Here is a 21,007-nt window from a genome sequence, read left to right on the forward strand (position 1 = left end):
TGATGCCAGTTGGAGCTGTTGTGAAGGGGTTTATGGGGTGCCATTGCATGCACTGTATTAAGTTAGCTGGCTTATCCAGTAACACAACACTTTGCAAGGTAGCTGGAGCATAAAATTATGCACTTTATTTTAAATCTCAAAAAGAACAAAATGCTCCAAATCTTTGAAGTTATTTTTTTATTAACATATTGAAAAATAAAGTTAAAACAATGTAACTTTTTAACTAGAGAACACTCATAGCTCTTTTGTCACATATGTTAAATAGAAAGGTTTGCTAATAAAAGTGGGGGAAAGTTCATTTAGATCTTTGAAGGATTTGGTTTTATTCCAGTTCTACTTTTTCAGGCTAACAGCTTTCAGAGTGGCTTTTCTGTGGCTTATAAAACTTATGCGTCACTATGTGTTCCTGTGGAAATTTCCTTCTGTCACATCTCAGATCTGGCTGCATGGGTGCTTCCCACTGCACTTTGCAGGAGCCTGCCTGTCTCCCTTGGTGCTGCAGCTTTCCTTCTTTTGCCTGCTTTTTCTGTCTGAATCCACTGACTCTTTTTCATCAAGCCATGGTCTGCAGTACCCACAGAGCAAACTCCAGGCACACTGAGAAGTTTTATCTTTCCTTACAGACAGGTGTTTTTTGGGGTTTTTTTTGTCAGCTTCATGACTTCATTTTACAAAGTTTACAAAATTATGTCATATAATTGTGTGTCCCAAAAAATCTGGAAGTAATGAAAATTACAGCCTTCATTGATGACACTATTGAACATTGTGCCAGCAATCAGCAGGTCCTGCATGCACCGCTTCTGGGCTTCTACCCTTGGCCCATTCAAAGGTCAAATATCACTGAAGTCCTTTTTCCCAAAGCAGTGTCCCAGATTCTGTTCCTGTTGGCATCAGTTGTTGTTTAGGAAGAATAAAAAGTCTCTGGAATTATAACTGAGCCCACCCACTCTTTTTGCTCTTCTATCAAGACAGTAAAGGTAAAATCAGAATTAGGAGAAGTAATGTCTGTCTTTTAACAGAGCTGCAATTACAGCGCTGTTGCTAATATCATTACTAAATCAGCTGGATAGGAAAGGCTTTTTTATGAAGCACAAGTAGATGCCATTTAGTTTACAGACTAATTTTCCATTAGCAAGGCAATTTACCACTGAATTCTTTAAAGTGAAGTTCCCTAGCAATGCTCAAAATAAAGACCTTCTCATGCAAGTAGGATTCAGGAAGTGGTGAAAAGAGGTAAAGAGCATTTCTTCAGGAGAAAAACTAACATTGCATTCCTTAAAGTTATCTGTGTAAAGAAGAGTGTAGATTGACAGCAGTATGTTAGATTCTAGCAAGAGAATAAATATTTTTGTTTTCAGCTGTCCTATAGAAAACATTCTGTGATTTACTGCAGAAGCACAAGAATATACCCATTTGCAGGTGATATAGCAGTGAAAAGAATAACAGAGGAAAGTAAGAATAGAAAAAGAAGTGTATTTTGTATATGCAGTTAGTCAAATCTTCCTTCCCTTCCTTCAGCCTCGAGAAAGTGATTTCTCATTCATATCTCCTCCAAGTGATCAGATTAATCTTAAAGCTGTATTTGGGAAGAAAATATAACTGAATTAATGTGTGAAGCTTTCCTTTTAGAACTATTTCATTTGGTTGTATTCATGGGAGGTGTAAGTTAGATATCAGGGAAAATGTTTTTCACCCAAAGGGTGATTGAGCTTTGGAACAGGCTCCCCAGGGAAAGGGTCTGAGTTCAAGAAGCATTTGGACATGCTCTCAGGCACATGGTGTGACTTGTGGAGAGTCCTGTGCAGGGCCAGGAATTGGATTCAATGATCTTGATGGGTCCCTTCCAACTCAACATATTCTATGATTCTATGACCAACTAAATCTATGCTGAATTATTTGAGAAATGAGAGTGTGCAGTGTGTTGGAAAGATGAAAACCTAAGAAAGCCCAAGAATGGGAAGTGGAATCTTCTGAACTGTTAGATGCAATTTGGAGGAACTAAATGACTCCTGTAAATTCCCTGATTCAATATAAATATTCCCATCCTGTCCTGGATATATTTAGGGTTAAATGATGTAGTTATCATATTTAAGGGTGGAGCACATGCAACTTTGATGTTTTAAATAAGAGGGTGTGTTTTGGGCAGTGGGCCAAAATTGTTATTCTTCTTGGGTACCTTTCAGAACCAGTAAGGACACTCTGCTTAAACAGATCTGGTTTAGTGGTTAAAAACCAGGTATTTATATAATGCACAAGGGAAATTTCTTAGTGCTATTTGAATCTCAAGTGTTTTCTTTCATTGTGTCTTCTGCCTAAGAGTATCTGATAATTTTCATCTTATTTCTACTGTGAAAACATGCAAACCACATATTTAAGTCAAAATCCCCAGGAGGATATAATTTAGAAGGAATATTGTGCCATTACTGAGTCACCCCTACAACACTAGACTGCCTGGTGGTTTAATAATTTGCTATTTGAAATACTGCGTGTTAAAAGATAGAGATCTCCGTATTTGGGACTGCATCTGCTATAATCTTCCCCAAGTTTAACACTTCTGTTAACTTTGCAGGAACCTGAATTCTCCTCAGTGCTATTTTTCAAAATATTCAGTAAATTTCTGGTAAATATTTAGGTAAATGAAATAATTTTGCTTTCAATTCTTTTATATCTACTATTTTTCAAAAGTCCTATCCCCTCTTTTCATGTTGCATAATCCATCAAATTCTAGTCTAGCTACCACTTCATCAAGTCTTGAAAAGTTAAAGTATTTAATTTTAACAGTTTGAGTTCAATGTGAGTAACTTTACAGAATATGATTAAGGTTAAGGTTAAAGCTTCTGAGTTTATGGATGTTTCATACTTACATCTTCAATATACGTTGTTTCATAATAATTTTTCAGCATGCAGCAGCAAAATAAAAATGTTGGTCTGATTTCTGTGTTTTGTATTAGAATTAAGCCTCACTGCTTCCACCTATGGACAACCTAGCAATGGAAAGGAAGACTTTGAAATTGTACATATGTGTTTTTAAATGATTTTGCTGGTTCTACCAGAAATTAAGTAAGGCTGTTCAACTGTGTTTAGCTGTGACCTGGAAACTTACTCAGACTGGCACCAGGACTAGATCCAATCTCTCTTGCTCATGTGGATGCAACCCTTGTTTTCTCCTCTTTTGTGACAGGTAACCTGGGGTCCCAGCTGGTTGAGTATAAAGAAGAGATGTACATAACATCTGACTGTGGGAACACGTGGCATCAGGTAGGAAGCATAAATCATCAAAGGAACCTGGAAATAATTGTAATGTACCAAATGTGATGAATTAAGTAATGCTTAACCAATCTTTAGATACTTCCTTTTTTGAAGGAGGTGGTATTATTATCTCCAGTTCACTTGGAAACTAAGAGATTAAGGAGGTGATTTTCTAAGACTCAAATTGATGGGGCTGTCAGGTTCTGCTGAAGTTCAAATATTTTGTTCTCTTTAAAGATCTTATAAGTATCTTATGCAAAGAAACATAGTGTCTGTTTAGGTTTTTAATAATTTAAGTAATCTTCCTATGCTAATGATGAAGTGGACTTGGACTAGATCTTGCTGTATAAACGTTCCAAGCTAAAAGACATGGCTTAGGTACAAGGGCAAAAATTCTTCTGCTTCATAGTCTGAAAGCTGTCACTGAAGCATAAACTTCTTCATTGAAACAGACAATGAAAAGAGATTTAAAAAAAAAAATTAAAAAATTTAAGTGTTTGGCATGATTTAATAAATTCAGGACTACAAATACCGAAGTGTTAAAAAGAGAACAGTGATATTGTAATGCTATTTGAATTCTGGATGGCTTTTTCTTCCACTGAATAGTGTCAGTTAAAGCTTTTTACCTTTCTCATGTATTGTTTCCTAAACTGCTCTGTCTCTCTGGTGAGTTTGCCCTGGGTTGATGCCAGATTCCCATCAATCTCTCTTTGTCACTGCTCTCCTCAGCTGGATGGCAGAGGGAGAGTATAACAAAAAGCTCATGGGCTGAGATAAGGACAGGGAGAAATTGGTCACCGATTACCATCATGGGCCAAACAGACCCGACTTGGGGGATATTTATTTGATTGACAATTAATAACAGAGTAGGATAGTGAGAAATAAACCCAAATCTTACAACACCTTCCCTCTACCACTCATTTCATCATGGGCTCAATTTTACGCACTAATTCTCTACCTCCTCACCCTGAACCACACAGGGGGATGTGGAATGGGGGCTGTGGTGAGTTCAACAGACATAACTCTGCTTCTTTGTCCTCCTCACACTCTTCCCCTGCTCCAGTGTGGGGTCCCTCCTACAGGAGACAGTTTTCAGTGAACTTCTCCAACATGAGTCATTTCCATGGGCTGTAGTTCCCCATGAGCCCTCCAGAGTGGGTGCTCCCCATGGGCTGCAGCCCGTCAGGAACAGGCTGCTCCAGTGTGGGTCCCCTGTGGGATCATAAGTCCTACCAGCAAACCTGCTCCTACACTGGCTTCCTATGGAGTCACAGCCTCCTTCAGACATCCATCTCATCCAGTTTGGGGTTCTCCATGGGCTGCAGGTGGATCTCTGCTCCATCCTGGACCTCCATGGGCTGCAGGGGCACAGCTGCCTCACCATGGGCTGCACTGGGAGCTGCAGGGGAATCTCTGCTCTGGCACTTGGAGCCCCTCCTGCACCTCCTTCTGCACTGACCTTGGTGTCTGCAGGGTTGTTCCTCTCCTATTCCCAGCTCCTCACTCCTGCTGTAGTTGCTGTTGTGCACTTCCTAAATACATAATGCCCAGTCAGCTGTTGCTGGTTGACTCGGTCTTGACCGGTGGCATGTCCATCTTGAAGCTGGCTGGTGTTGGCTGTAGGATGTGAGAAAGCTTCTCTAGAAGTGTCTCAAAGAAGACTAACCTGCTACCTAAACCTTGCTGTGAAAACCCAACACACTCAGCACAGGAATACTTTCTTTCTCTATATATGTATATAGCAACAATACACAGTATCACATAGATTCTACTTATACTATATTATATATATTTTATATTATATATACCATATATATTCTACATATATCCAGGATAAAGAAAAGCACCCTCAAAGGACCAAAGTGCTTTAAAAAAAAATAATTTAATTTCAGCTAAAATAGTGTTGTAGTGTTCCACTGATATCAAATTTTGTTATTTTCTTAGAACCATTAAGTGTGAAAATGTTCTCAGTAGTATTACTGAGCTTGGGGAATTTGAGGTTAAAAGAGAAAAATACAGACAGTTTCTTATATTGCTATGGTAGGGTGCCAGTAGTACTCCACAGAGTACTTTAAAAAGAAATGGGTTATGTTTGTAATTATAATGTCCTTTGATGTTTAAAAGATAAAATTTCATAAAAAACTCCTTGAAATCTAGCATACAACAAATAGGTATTTAAATGCAAAAGCCTTCCAGGATTTACAGTGGATGTTGTCTTGTTTAATGCCTTTTAGAGGACTCTCATTATTGCTTGTCAGCATTTTCCAAAGTTTTCTTGTTTTCTGTGTGTGGAAAATAAGAGGAAAAAAGAATGATATCAAATTCATTTTTTCACTGCTCTTTATTTGTAGAGACACACAGGTAAATGACATGTGTTGCAACTTGACTCAGCCTAATTGTTCTGTAAAATCAACCACAAACTGTTCCCTCATTGTTACAGTCAAAGTGGCAAACAACATTGCTAGCTTTATTTTAATTAAAACTCCTATGAAGCCCTTGAAAGAGCATACTCAATTCTAATATTTGTGATCAGAATGAAACAGTGCATTATTTTATGTATTTTATGGCCTCACTGGTGGTTCACAATTAAATAATTCTTCCAGAGGACAGCAGCACATTTCCTTTCTCTGCTGGAGTTCTTACAACAAAAGAGAAGACTTCAGTCAGGTGATACAGGAATTTAGATAATTCAGTAAATTTCAGGTCTTGTGAGCTGGTGAAATCCTGTGCTTTGGCACAACATTTTGTCTGAGTTTAAGTCTCTGCCTTGGAGACTTTGTGGTTGTCATTAATGAGGGCCTGGCACCTTTCTTACAGGCTCACATGATGCTGAGCTGTTTACAGAGAAGAGGAGCAGTCCGTGATTGTGTATCAAGACAGAGAATGAAGAGAAGCAAACATAAGGGGAAAATGTAGTGCAAGGAATTAATTAAACCTTTCTTGAAATAACAGCAGTATTGATTCATAGGACTGTGGGGAAGGTCAAAGATCCTTTCTACCTCTCTGTTGCATGGCTGAGCTGCTTGTTGTTATATCTTGAACCATCACTCTTTGAGGGAAACTGAAAATTGTGGCTATGTGCTGTACAACATTGCACTGTAAATAGCAGTGCTTTAGGAGCTGATTGGCAAGTAGCTTAAATATCTGTGCTGTGAACTGGACTGTAGAAGAAAGGAAACTCAGCTTGACATTATAACGATATATGTGGGCATAGAATCATTAAAGTTAGAAATGACTCTTGAGATCACTAAGTCCAACCACTAATTTAAATGCCAAGTGGACCATGAAGATGTAGCCTAAGGTGAACTCATGTTTATTTGAAAGATTTCTCTGTCTATTATACCAGGAAAGCAATATAATAAAATGTGTTAATGAACATGAAATATTAGGATACTCTTTTAAGTGCTAAGCATTACCTTAGGTATACATATGAGTGTTTTTATTTTGTTTTAATACTGATTTCTTTTCACAATTCTGGTTGCCATTGTTATTTCAACAGCACGTCTTACAACACTGTACTTGAAATACAGCAAAGTATTTATACAGCAAAGAGTAAGAGAAAGGTCTAGCTTTCAAACAAAATGGCATAAATAAAAGAAAAAGTCAGCAACAATAAAGCTTTCACATTTGATCTGCTACCAGAGTAGCTCTTGCAGCAACAAAATGTTCAGTTAAGCTAATGAGGTTACACAGAAAGCCTTTTGGATGTCTAGGAGCTAAATCTAGATCTCTGGAGCTTTAGTCTGGTGGGTTTTTTTGTTGGAATATTATTTATCTGCGTCAAATCCTTGTGTATCAAAGTAACTTGGGAAACCTTCAGTTAAGTGAGAATACATGTTTTCCTGCAGGCATCTTAGGAAATAGATAGTAACACTTCTAAGAACAACAAAAAAGGATGTCATTCCAGCCTTTCAACATTGAGAAGGTCCTACTAGCTCATTCTGTATAGGAAAGCTTCTGTTTCCCAGATTTGAATTTAGTAATGGATATCACTTGATGAAAGAAAAAAGTAATCTCAGGATTTTTTTGTTTATTTTTGCAACTTTTGCATTGCAAAGTAAAATTTTATGGCAAATATTTCTCTAGGACCACTTAAATATCTCTCACTGATTTCATGGAGCTGTCCCAATTTCTTCCAACAGATATTCTGACCTGAAATAGCTGCTGAAGTTGTTTGGACAGACATAGGAAGAAAAGCATTTAGAGCAGGAGGAAGAGGATAGAATAGAAGCTGACACTGTGATTATAAAGCACAAAACGTGCACAAAAAATACAGAAATAGGTTATAAAAATCTTCTTCTGTAGTGGCTGGCTACTAGTAAGGATCAGAATAGATTTATTGCCTGCTTTAGTTAGTGGAGAGATGTATATCAGAATTCGTGGCCTGCTGTGATCTCACATATCTCATCTTCTAAGGTCTGAACTTCATCTCTCACACTGGGACCACCTTTGCCTCAATCCTTTGCAAACTGTTTGTCTTGGTTTTATTTCCAAAAAGTAGAGATAAATATTTACTTTTGTGGTAAACAGGCATGAAACTCTTATTTTTTTTTTAGTGTATTGAAGATTAAGAATTGTTTTCATGAGGCATTTATACATTTGTTTTTAAAAAGTTTAAAGTGTGTGCAAGAACAGCATGATAGCATGATATAGCAACAGCATTAATATGCCTGAAGTGTGCCCTCTGTGCTTTATAGCGTGCTAAAGCAGGGTTATTAAAAGGGTTTGTGAAGACCTACCATGGTGCTTTTCTGGGAAATGCTGATTTGCATGAAGTGCTGCAGATATCAGCTTCCTTTATCTGTGGTGGTGGAGCTATGGGAGACTTGGTGTCCCAGCACATACTGTTGCATTTTGGTTTGAGGGAAAGTTCAAACAAAGTTTAGTGGAGGATCAAAACTCTGCTTGCTTATCTGACTCCAGCTGATCTCATCCTTTTGAAGTGCATCTAAAATTAATGTCTGTCCTTTACTGAATTCTCTTCTAAAATACACAGCTGGGTGAATGAGTAGATTGAACTATAAATGCCTTATATCAGGGTTTTGCCTGTAAACTGGCAGCACTGAAAAACTGATCACACACTCGAAGCCCTAGGATTCCCATAAAATATGTTCTTACTAGATGAGAAGAAGACTGAATTCTCAACCCAAATTAAATGTTTCCTATTTTTGAAGTAATTGTGAGTGTGCTGTAAGATACTTTCACCCCATCTCTAGTTCAGCCTTGCTGAGAAATCCTCTAAATATAGCATTTAATTTTGCCAAAAAAAAAAAAAAGAAAAAAAATTAATTTGGAATTATCAGTAATTTTTCATTTACAAGGCAAAGTAAAGCTAACCTTTATAGTTTTCACCTTTTCTTTGTCAAAACATAAAGGAGACTGCATGTTTGTTTATAAATGCTAAGTTGTATAATTCTCACATATCACTTGGTCTTGTCTTAAATGAGCTTTCACAGGTTAATAGTATAAGTAAATCTTGTCTTAAAACAGATTTTAGATGTAAAAAAGGAAGGATATCCTACCTGTACTTTTATTTTGGCACTGCTGATAAACTCTAGAAAAGGAATTTAAATAATTTATGAACTTTTTAAGCCTTTGTATCATTAAATCAATATTGCATGTACTTGGTTCCAAACTCATAGTAGCCTCCATGGGGCATCACATAATATTTGAACTTAAACTCACTGACACTAGAAATGCAAAAAACATGCTTACATCAATTATTTCACGTTCTGTATGTTCTGGGGAATATGTGAGAAAGTCACAGACAGCAGCACTTTTCCTTTTTTTCTTAGGATTAGACAACAAAGCATTTTATTCTGCAGGATACATAGAATATGGCAAATGCCAAAGTAAGGTGGTGGGTCACTTGGTGATATATAACAGGAAGGAATGCAGACTGCATACTATGAGAAATATAAGCTTGGGCTAAAATCACTTTAGGCAGTTTAATCTGTGATTTGAACCTGAACATTTTCTGATTCACCTGCTTAACTTTCTTTTCTTTTACAGCTGGGAGTAATATAAAAGTTAACCTGACTTTTATGTCCTTTTCAGTTTGAAGTGTGGACATTATAAAACATAAGTCTCTTAATTCTTGTTTGCTTGTTCATTTGACTTCAGCTGTTTTGTACATTTCCTTAGCTGGCCTTTCTTTGTCTGACTTGTAGGTCTTTGAAGAAGAGCACCACATCTTGTACTTGGACCATGGTGGAGTTATTGTGGCTATCAAAGACACCTCTATTCCTCTGAAAATACTCAAGTAATTCTGCAGTCAATTAGAGTAGAGCTGTTGTGTATTCAAGACCTCAAGCAAAGTTCAGAGTTTAAGATAAGCATTTCAATGTGATCATGTATGAAACGCAGGTGGAGTCAGCTTAATTTAGCATTCATTGAGTCAACAAAGTGCAGTTGGATATTTACTTTAAGATTACTTCATGGTGCTGAAGGTACCATGGCATCATGCATTAATCATAATAAAATTTTCTTGCATCAGTGTAGGTATTTTTTCCTTAAAAGACTGTTCTGGAACTCTGGAACATGGCAGAAGCCATGTTCAGCAGTATTATTTATCTGCTACTGGCTGGCACCAGCAGTGTGTGTCAATGATGCTTAGCCTGTGCTGCATATGAGGCTTAGGTGTGCAGTCAGGAGAGTTCATTGGTACTGTAAAGTCTCTGTCATCTCCAAGGGCCATAGGGAACAGGAGAACAGCCCTGAGTTTCTCTGACAAGAGCAATTTAGTGTAGAGTTTAGGAGCCAACAGGAAAAGGACTTATTTACACTTACGTGCGAGGTAATTTGGTGTACCAGAATCACAGCTCATCTGAGATATTTACAAATATGCACAATTAACTGCAATGTGCACAGATCCTCTCATAAGGTGACAATGCAGCAAATGGCCTTCTCAGCCGGTTTGGCAGGAAAGGTTTGTTGCAAAGCATTTTGTTATAAAATACCAAGTTGTAGACTGCATGATAGTGCAGCAAAACATGGCAGCCTTGTGTAATGGCACGCAGAGCTATAATCTTCAGCATAAAAAATACGGTAATACATCTTTATCACTTGTGAATTGGCTCATTTTTGCAGAATTGTGTTAAGTACGTGAATAGGAACTAGGCTCTGTACCTGGTTGTCTGGACTGAAAGCCATCCTTAACCTACTGTCTAAAAGACCTGGAGGAAATGTACTGAAAAAAAGAGACTTGGACTTAAAAGTTTTGGATGCACATTTGAAATATGTTTTGAGATATATTCTGCTGATTCATCAGTATCTTTTGCAAATGTTTAAGTAGATGGTAGCATGAAGGCCATGAAGGGCCATCCTCATACTGGTGCCTGGAGTTAGTGCACCTCCCACATTTTAGCAGCTGGCTTCTCATGTTCCAGTGGCCTCTGCTTAAGAGGTCCATAGCTCAGAGACTAGTAGAAAGAATGAAATGTGAATTAACTTGCTTTTGAATCTTCAAGGTAGAAAGATTGTTTGTTGACAGAGCTCAGTTTTTAATCCCGGAATTTGATTGCTGTGGAATATTTATTACACCTCCTTATAAAGATGTGAATCCCTGGATAAGTTGCTGAGATGAAGATCACATTAATATCATGTGCTGTCTAGGCATACTGTATTTTGTGATTGAAAATCCTAAGCTTTAGTAGAGAGGAGATTTTTTTAAAGTGCATTCTGCTTTGTATCCCATTAGTTGTAAATGAAAGCCTTTTCTGCTTTTTTACAGGTTCAGCATAGATGAAGGCCAGACCTGGAGCACCCATAATTTTACCAGCACTTCTGTCTTTGTGGATGGATTACTTAGTGAACCTGGAGATGAGACACTGGTTATGACGTAAGGTTTTGGTTTCACCTCTGTTTTCAGGGCCCTCTCTGTTATGCATTTGCATAGATTTTCAACTGTGCATGTTTGAGATGGTCCCTGAGTCCCTGAGATGGTCCCTGAGGCTTTTTCTTCTCGCAGTCACACAGACACACTGATGTGTGAACCTCCCTGGTCTTTGGAATCATCTGACTGCAGTGTTTCAGATTTTAAAGAAGTATTAGTGCTCAAATGAAATCTTGCAAAGTTACCGCTGAGGAGAGTGGAATAATAGGACTTGTTTAGAAATCTGAAAGATGCAGGGAGAAAAATAACTATTTCCTCTTGGTGTTTTTTTTTTGTTTTCTACAGATTTTTAGTCAGACATCAAAAATGTTAAACATCAATTGTCTTCACAGTGTAAATAACTATAGTGTTGTCTTAGTAAATAGCACTGCAGTACTTGGTGTAACCAAGCACTGTGCTGTCAAATATTTGTTTTTATTCTGTGCTGTGACAGAGGCAGCTACTGTGAATAGAGTTAACCAAATTCTGCAACTCAGAATTGTTTATTGTGTTTATCTGCCTTTTTCCAAAGGATCAGGGACATCTGGATCTGAGCTGCACATTTTGCTCAATCTCTAGGATAAATGCCAGTGTTTTATAATTGTCTGAGAGGAAAAAACACCTCTCCAGTTAGGGAGAAACAGAGTCAGGCAGCACATGCTGCCTGCAGCCAGAAAGGGGAATGTACTCAGGGTTGTGTGTGAATGCACACAGGTTGTTGTGTGTCTCCTATTGCAACAGTTTGTGTGATTCTTTATACTGGAGCTCAGTGTGCCAGTGACAAGCTTTTTCTCCCAGGAGTTACAAAGAGAGCTGCTTTGACATGTACCAGTAGCATTTTCCCTAGGGAAAAATAGATTAATAGGCCAGTGTATGAAAAGGACCTTCAGCAAAACAGAAATCCCACCTAAAGTACTTCAAAGTGTTGTGCTGAGTTCATAGCACTGCACTGCTCAGAGGGGATTTGGTCTGTTGGTTATTTCTCTCTTTCTCCACTGCCCCATTTACCCTCCATTGGATATGACCTGAGAAGAACAGTATTATCCCATCATCTTCCCCTTCTCTCAAACACAAGTTTATTTATGATGTACTATATGCCACATGGAGACACTTATGCCTCTGAATGAGGGATTTCCATTGATTTTAGTAAAAGTAAATGGATCAAAAGCTTATTCCAAACTGTACTTACTAGCAGATAGAATGATGTGTGGTGACTCTGTGCTCCAGGCTTGGTTTTATTTTCTTATTAAGTATCATTAAAAATAGTGAAGATGTGCATAAATATCTGGCTGGATGGTCTAAAGAGCTCTTCTAAAAAATTATGCCTTTCTAAAATCATCTATCTAAAATGCATAGAGCTGCAGCTACGTTTGGTACATGAGCCAAAATTGACAAGAAAAACATCATGTGGCTTGTAGATTTCTAAAGGCACAGCAAGAGTCTGACTCTAGAGTGTAATGACAGACTTGTAGATTCTTACTTTTTAGCAGGTTTTACTGAGCATGAAGGGCATCAATCATTTAATAGCACAGACTGCCCCTGAAGACACATGCAAATTTCCTATCAGATTCTAAAGACAATGATAACAATAAGCCTGCAGTGTGTGTTTCATTGTTGCCATTGCATCAACTTCCTTGTCTCTCCATCTGCTTTTGACTGTGTTTTACCTTCAGGGTGATGTTGTCAGCCCAGTGGTGCTCTGTCTGACTTTATGTCAAGACCTTTTGTCGTTCTGTCTGGCTTAGTTCATTTCTCCTGAAAACTTATTCTTGTACTAAGTTATTGTGCTTGACTTAATCTACAGTGATTTGTTGCTTTTGAGAAATACACATTCCCTGGAAAAAAAAGACAGAAATCAACTATGCCATCTTTTCATTTTGTTAGATAGATTTTTTTTCGAAGTAGAACATGGTAAGATGAACTTGCAAATGGTAATGGAAATAAATTACTAGTGTCTTTCACCTTGAGGAATCCCCAGATCTATTGCCAAGGACCTAGTCTGACATTTTTTACTAGTACAGGAATTTGATTTTCTTCCTTTGGTATGGAATGTGCTTGAATAAAGACTTTGAATAAAGAGAGCATAAATTAGGAGAGATAGCATAATTCTGAAGTGGCAATAACTGAAAAAATGTGCAGCAAAATTAAGGAACAGACAGTATTTCATTTAAAGCTTCTAGAATAAACTCACAAAAGAGTCAAAGAATATTTTACATGTACTGAAAGTGTCTTTTATCCTGATTACACTGAAGTCTGTGTGTAAGAGACTTCTCATTCTCCAGCATGGTGTCTGGGATATTAACCGGACTTGTAGGTGGCTTGCATTTGAATTCCAGTTCTGTCCTAATTTATCCACAGTCAGAAAATCATAAAATCACAGAATGGTTTGTGTTGGAAGGGACCATCAAGACTTTTTAGTTCCACCCCTCCTCTCACGGCCAAGGACACCTACTAGAACAAGTTGCTCAAAGCCCCATCCAGCCCGGCCTTGAACACTTCCAAGGATGGAGTAACCACAACTTCTCTGGACATGGTCCAATGCCTCCACATCTTACCTGTGCTGGGGACCCCAGAGCTGGATGCAGCACTGTGGGTGGGGTCTCATGAGAGTGGACAGAGCGGAACAATCCCCTTCTTTGCCCTGCTGCCCACAGTGCTTTGGATGCAGCCCAGGACAAATTTGGCTTTCTGGGCTGTGAGCACATGTTGCTGGCTCATGTTGAACTTCTTGTCAACCAACACCCCCTACTCCTTCTCATCAGGGCTGTTTTTAACTCATTCTTCCACACAGCCTGTATTTGTGCTGGGATTTGTGCTTGACCTAAGGTGCAGGACCTTGGCCTTGTTGAACTTCATGAGGTTCACACAAGCCCACCTCTCAAGCTTTCAGGGTTCCTCTGGATGGCACCCCTTTCCTTCAGTAGACTGCACCACAGTTTGGTGTCATTGGAAGATTTTCTGAGGGAGCACTTGATCCCACTTCCCATGTTTTGGTAAAGGTGTTAAACAGCACTAGTCCCAGTACTGTCCCCTAAAGAATGTCACTCATGTCTGCTTTGCATTTCAAAATGAAGTGGTTTAGCAAGCTTTACTGAAGAAGCAGGAAAAGGTGAACCTGGTTGCCTCAAGTCGTCACTTCAGAAAGTTTTGTGTTTTCTCCAAAGCAGAGAGGAAAGCCAAATGTTCACTTGTCAAAAGTTTTCATAAAACTCAGTTGTCATCTGTCAGTCAACATTTATCTAAATCACTCATTGAAATCCCCTGCAGTATTCAAGATGTGTACATACAAATGCCAAGGAAAATATATTTTATTCCATTGTCCTCTGCAAAAAAAAACTAGTTAAGATGTTTAGGAGTTTTAGTGGTAAAGTATTCAAAAACTTTAGGAAACTCATTCTGTTTTTGGTCTGTCTGTATTTCCATTTCTAAAAAGACCTAGTTAGGAGTTTAGGAAAGATAAGCAATAAAGTATTCGTAAATTTTAGGAAATCTGATCTGTGTAAAAATCAACTTCTAAATGAGGAGCTCAAATCCAGTATTTATTCCTAGATGAATAAGTAAGGTTTGCTGAGAACTTTTCTCAAACAATATATTTTCATCAAAATAGTGAGTGGACTGGTAGGTTTTATTCTGTTCTAAAATTGTAACAACTAAAGTTACTGCAACCCAGTGTTATACTGAACAGTATTTTATAGTTGGGAAAAATTGCTTGCTAATACTGGATTGAGTAATGGCCTAACTCAGTGCAAAAGGGAGAATTTTTGTGTGTCTGAAATATTGATGTTCCTCTTCAGAGGAAATAGTTAATGTAATGAAAGCTTCAAACCTGTTGAAATTGCTTCTAAATCACATCTCAGCTTCTGGGAGTGTTTCCTAAACCAGATTATTTATATTGCAGTGTAATCCCAGTAGGCACAATAATCATGGTACCACAGACCACAGCCCCTTTTAAAAGGCCAGTAAGAGGTTACCTAGGAAAACTGATTTTCTTTATGTCAGGTAGAACCAAAATCTTCCTTGTGGGTAATTGTATTTTTTCCAGAGGGTTATTTTTTTGTAATGTCTCATAGAATAACAACTTTGGAAGCTGCTGGGAACTTAGTGACATCTCTGAACTGCAGAACTCCTGTATACATGTTTTGGTGTCCTGAATGCCCATTGTTGTATTCCTTTTTGGTTCCTGGGCAATCATGGAAATAAGAAGATGGTCTAATTTAAACTTAAAACCAGGTGAATATTAAAAGGTGTTAGATATTAGGTAGAGCCGTCTGGATTTTTGTAACTGTTGATTCTGCTAGGAATGTCAACCTCACCTTTAACAACATCAGTAACAGTCAACATTACATGTACTTTTAGAGCTTATTATCACACATGGCAGCACACTCCTTTTCTTGTTCCTTTGAGTATCTTTTTAGGTGGAAGTATTTCTCTCTGTTTTGAATTCTTCTCTACTGGCTTTTTCGTATTGCAACACTTATAAAAGGTAGATAAAGCCTCATTATATAGGAGAATAGCTGATTTCTGAAGGCAAATTCTAGGTTTTCTTTTCAGCTAGTTAATGTCTTATGTATGAGAATCATTGCTCAGTTGTGAAATGGTTATTCTGCTCTCTGAATGACTAGGAACATATTTGAGTAGGTAGAGGAAACTTGGTGAAAAAAAACATTGGAAAAGCAAACTGTTTCTTCTATTCCAATCTAATTTAGGGATCAGCTAATGCAGATGTACGGATCTCTGTTTAGTAGCGAGTCTAATGCTTTTTCTGTCATCTCTGTGGACACAGATGTTAGCAGAGCAAGTCAAAGCATTGCAGTGTCACTGCCAACTTGTGACCTTGGAGTCAAGACATGGTACTGCCCCAGTTTCTCCCTCTGCTCGAAAGAAGTTTAGTGGGTAAAGTTTGGTTTTTTTTTAAACAAACTTTATATTTTCCTTATAGTTTCATACTGTAGTCAGCAGCACAGGAAAAGATGATCACAGTGTCAGTTTAAAGCCCACAATTAATACATTTTTAGGACAGATCTGTTAATATGTTTGAATAAAAGGAACTGAAAGGTTCTGTAAGAATCTGTTATCATCCTGTCCCTATTTACAGGAGGAGAGGATAGAAAAAGGGTGATGTGACTTTTTCATTAAGAAGAGACTGTGCAATTTTGAGCCCTTGTCACACAGTGAGTGCCTGAAGCTTTGGTCCTCTATGTTTCCATCTTAGTTTCTATTTCAAATAAATAACCATTACAAGCTTAGTCAACAACTAAATTTTTTAAACACTTTATTTACTTTTGGTTGGGGCCTTGAATTATATTTTGTTCTCAAAATGAAGGAACCATGATTTAGATGAATGTAGACTATTAATGAATGAAAAATTTCTAATTGTGTCATGACTTGCTTTTTAAATATATGAGTAGAAAAGAGAGTATTAGCTAATAAATTATAAAATTTTGCAAGTATCCCAGATTAATTTGATCTTTAAGTAAGATGAAAACAGAGTTGAATGATGTAAAAACTATCTTCTACAGTGTCATGTATTTCTCTTTAAACAATTTTGTTCACTGTCCACCTTGTATTTACTTCTGCATAAGACATTAGGCTAGGCACTAAATCTGCAATGTTTTCCAAGAGGCATACGTGTTAAAAGGTTATTCTTGGATGAGAATTTATCAAATAGATGGGAAAAAATGTTGGATGAAATCAAGAAATATCATGGAGCCACTCAACTCCTGAATGAAGTGCAAACACCCTCATTCTACTCCCCCATAGCACTTCTCAGAACCTAAGCATTCATTTCCATTCTTTTTCCCGAAAGGAGCTAAAACCAAGATGTTTGGGCATTAAAGAATGAACACCAATTATTAGCTTATGGGAGCAGGAAACAATGAAAAAACATATTTTGGTTCAATTTCAACTGAATTGTTTCCTCCCTTCATTTTTCATTTTGGCAGCCAACAAAAACCAAAACAACCAAAACCCAAAACAACAGCCCGATCAAGAAACCCTAGTCTTTTCTTTAATACATTAAGTATATGCATGTGTTTGTAGTTTAAGGCATTTAAATCATAAATGTCTCAGCATATTTGCACATGATCTCCTGTATACACAAGCACTTTTTATGTGCAGTTGCTTTATGTAGGCAGGTGTCTACTTTTGCACATGGAAGCATTCATCATTTCTGTAGCTGCAATTTAGGAAGACCACTGAAATGTGACCTCTGTTATGTTCTTATGGAGAATTAGAAAAATATGCTGAATTATAATCTTGATGTGTAACAGACTGGAGCTTGAATCTCACATTACTTTCATCAATTTTACCAGAAGGAACCCTTTGACTTACCAAGGTTTTTGTTGATTTTACTATGGTGTCATGGAAGCAAAGACAACTGTTGGAAGGAAAGCTCATCTAATAAAGATTCACTATTTTCTCTTTTGAAAATAGTAGGCTTTAAATGTCACTGTAGTACACAGTCATGGCTAACTGTCTCTGCCAACCCGTATCCCCTTGGAAAATCTATCATTAATAATGTTATTCCTGTGAGTTAAGGAGTGCACTACCTGTTGGCAGTGGCTACGCTAAAATATATCCTTCCATGCCACCATCTCATCTCTATTCCTCAGCTAGGTAATTTCTGCACAGATTTTGGCATGTCTTGCTCTGTGTTCAAAGACACTAATAATATGAACTACAACAGGCAGAACAAAAATAATATTGTCACATTTATTTGCTTTTTCAGGGATATTGTCATCATTTGTAGTAAAAGTCTATGTGAAGCAAAGGACTCAGCTCTTTGAACTCATCATAAATTCACAAGAGACTTCTAACATAATCCTTTTATGTGGAAGACAGCTGAGTAAGATGCTGGTTTTTAATGTAAATAACCTCTGATATCTAGTGAACAGTAAGGTAGATTGGATATTTAATCTGAAATTGCAGTTGTGTTATAAAAATTAGCAGAGAGGTCTGAGAGTTAAAAAATATTTTGACAATACAAGAAGTTCACTGATCATTCTATTTCCTTCTAATATGATTTACTACCGGAAAGCAGACCTCATATTTGGAACAAGGTAAAAATATAATTTTTTTACAAAGCTCTGCGACTGCTTCAATTTGTAAGGAGACAGAAAGAATTGTTAAAATAATTAACTATCATCTCTGGTAGTGTGGTTTCCTTTCCCAGCTTGATCATATACTCACTGTTAGCTACTGAGATTTAGATCTATGAAGAATTTCGGGTACATTCTTGGACAGCTTTGCTTAGGTGTTGTCCAGAGGAATTTAGACATACTACCCAAGAGAGAGCCCTTGAGATTGCCCACATTACCTGTATGTGGGACCCTCAACTGACCCTGATTCTAATCCTAGGTTTTACTGTCCGTAACTCCATACTTTTGAAGTCTCTCAAAAAACCTAGAGGCCCTGCTCCACCCCTGTGTCATATGAAGTTATCAGAGTGTGCCAACAGTGCCATCACTGTGCAGACACTCTGCTACAGCGTTCTGTTTTGAACATCACAGTTGATGGCAAACTCATATGGAAGAGAGCAAAAGCCAGTGCAGCACTTGGAAGGTTAAGGCAGTGAGTCTAGAATGAAAGAGGCTTCTGATTTCAAACAGAAGTAACTGTGCATCACACAAGTGTCATCACTACTCCTCAGTACAACTGCAAAACTTGCCCAGTTTCAGTTGCTACATTAAACATCTGAATAAATTCCCCATGTGACCTTTTTGACCTTGGTGGGAAAATACAGATCACTCTCACCCCTCTGAGGTCTTTGAGTGCTCTCAGGCATTCATGAGTAAAGCAAAACACAGACAGAAGATGACACAGCTACTACTTCTCGGCTGAACAAGGAGTCTCTACTGAATAGGTCTTGTCTGTTGAACAGAATTTACTGGAAAAGATTATCATAGCATATAATTTCTGTTAAATTAACTCTGCCTGATTATGAGCTTTATCAGGAACAGAAATAACCAGCAATCCTCCAGCAAATAGTTTAAATGAGTTAGCTTAAAAACTGCATTAAACTGTCTTATCTATCAAATGATGCAATCAAATTAAAAAAATTATGTGCTCATAAATGAACTAGGAACAAATGTACAAAGTTGTTATGGCAACTGAAACACTGAAGTTAAAATTATGGATCCTAAATTCTTGCAAATAAAAGTAAATTAATTTCCAAGGTAATTGGAATTTCTTCGAAAAATTATTTATCACAGCATCATCTTTTATAGTTTGAACAGAATTGATTTGATGCCTTTCTAATGAAATATAGTTAATCAAGAGGAAGGTTTTAGTAGCTTATGAATTGCTATCATCTTGATATATAACTTCTAGTCATCAGTTACACTTGGTGCACCATTCCAGTTTTTTTCATTCATATGATTTTATTAATCATATATATTATATATTTTGCACCTGAGCAATTATATTGTGATTGCTGTTAGGTATTGCTTTATTGTAGCTCATATTTTTGTCTAATCCATTGAATCCTACTTAATACATGCCGTTATTACTTTGAAAAAATACTTCTTTTTTATTCTTTAGCAGCACATTTAAATGTGCTCATGCGAGGTGTCTGCAAAATGTGCTATTGCAGAAAAAGCATTCATAATCATTAAAACTCTTCTTGCAAACAGTTTGCTAAAGTGGATGCATGTAGAATATTGCAGCCCTTGGAAAATTTATCCTAGGAATTACAAAGATATACATCTGCATTTTTAATAGAGTGTGTGACTGTACTGGGACACTTTCTTAAATGTTTGGGATTTTATTTAAGCCAGAGGATGTTGGGAACACTTGTGTTGTTACTGTGCTCTCTGAGAACATGGTTTTCAGTCTGTAGAATCAGAACAGCCATAATGGAAATGAGGTTTTGGGGGGTTTTGTTGGGGTTGTTTGTTTGTTTGTTTATGCTCAAGTGGCTGGACCACCATGCAGAAATGTTATTTCAGTCTTCTGCTAAAAATCCACAGAAGGAAATGTTACAGTTCAGCCCTGAAGCAGTGACTTTGCCGTTTGCACATATGGTTTTTCCATAGCTGACATATTATCCTACTAGATTTTGCATAATTTCCAGAGTCATTTCTATAGTTTTTCTATCATTATAGGGTGTGGAACTGGGACATATTTATCTAGTCTCTATCTATAATGCTGATATTTTCTGATTTCTCACTCTAATGGGGCAGAATAAACAAATTCAACATCTTGAATCATTACTCCTACAGAATTCTAGAATCTTAAAATCATTGAGGTCAGAAGTGACCTCTGGAGATGATCTGGTCAAACCCCTCTGCTCACACAGACCTACCCAGAGCCAGTCACACACAGCTATTCCCTGATGGCTTTTGAATATCTCCAAGGGTGGAGTCTCACATCCTCTCTGGGCACCTGTAACAGTGCATCCTCACAGCAGAAATGTTGATTCCTGATGTTCAGAGAAAACTTCCTGTGTTTCATTTGGAGCCTGTTGCCTCTGGTCCTGTCACTGGGCACCACTGAAGACCTGGCTCCACTCCTAGCAAAGAATCTTGTTTGTACCTTCCCTCCAGGAATTTATAGGCTTTGACAGTTTCCCCTGAGCCTTCTCTTCTTTGTGCTGAACAGTCCCACATCTCTCAGCTTCTCCTCTTACAAGAACTGCTGCAGCCTCTTCGTCACCTTCACAGCCTTTTGTTGGACTCCCTCCACTTGTTCCATCTCTCTCTTGTACTGGGGAGCCCAGAACTGGACCCAGTACTTCCCATATAAACTCACCAGTAGTGAGGAGAAGGAATTAGAGAATAATGTGACTGTATCTTTTAAGTTTATCCTTGTCCTTCGTCTTTCTTGCCCTTCCTCCAGGTCTCTTTGAAGATAGCTTTTTACTCTATAACAAGACTCTGCAAACATTTT

At 37.6% G+C, this 21,007-nt stretch overlaps 1 protein-coding gene across 4 annotated transcripts in view; it reads left to right on the forward strand.

The window, feature by feature from the left end:
• The window catches only part of SORCS2 (sortilin related VPS10 domain containing receptor 2), a 525,884-nt gene that overhangs the window by 455,709 nt on the left and 49,168 nt on the right, over nucleotides 1–21,007 (forward strand). For all 4 annotated transcript variants that reach the window (XM_015625588.2, XM_015625587.2, XM_015625589.2 and 1 more), the window contains exons 12-14: nucleotides 3,182–3,258; nucleotides 9,420–9,511; nucleotides 10,982–11,089. In XM_015625588.2, coding sequence (XP_015481074.1) covers nucleotides 3,182–3,258; nucleotides 9,420–9,511; nucleotides 10,982–11,089 — 277 coding nt within the window. The remainder of the gene's footprint in view (nucleotides 1–3,181; nucleotides 3,259–9,419; nucleotides 9,512–10,981; nucleotides 11,090–21,007) is intronic.

Source organism: Parus major, chromosome 4 (assembly GCF_001522545.3).
Source record: "Parus major isolate Abel chromosome 4, Parus_major1.1, whole genome shotgun sequence".
In the NCBI taxonomy this organism is placed as follows: domain Eukaryota; kingdom Metazoa; phylum Chordata; class Aves; order Passeriformes; family Paridae; genus Parus; species Parus major.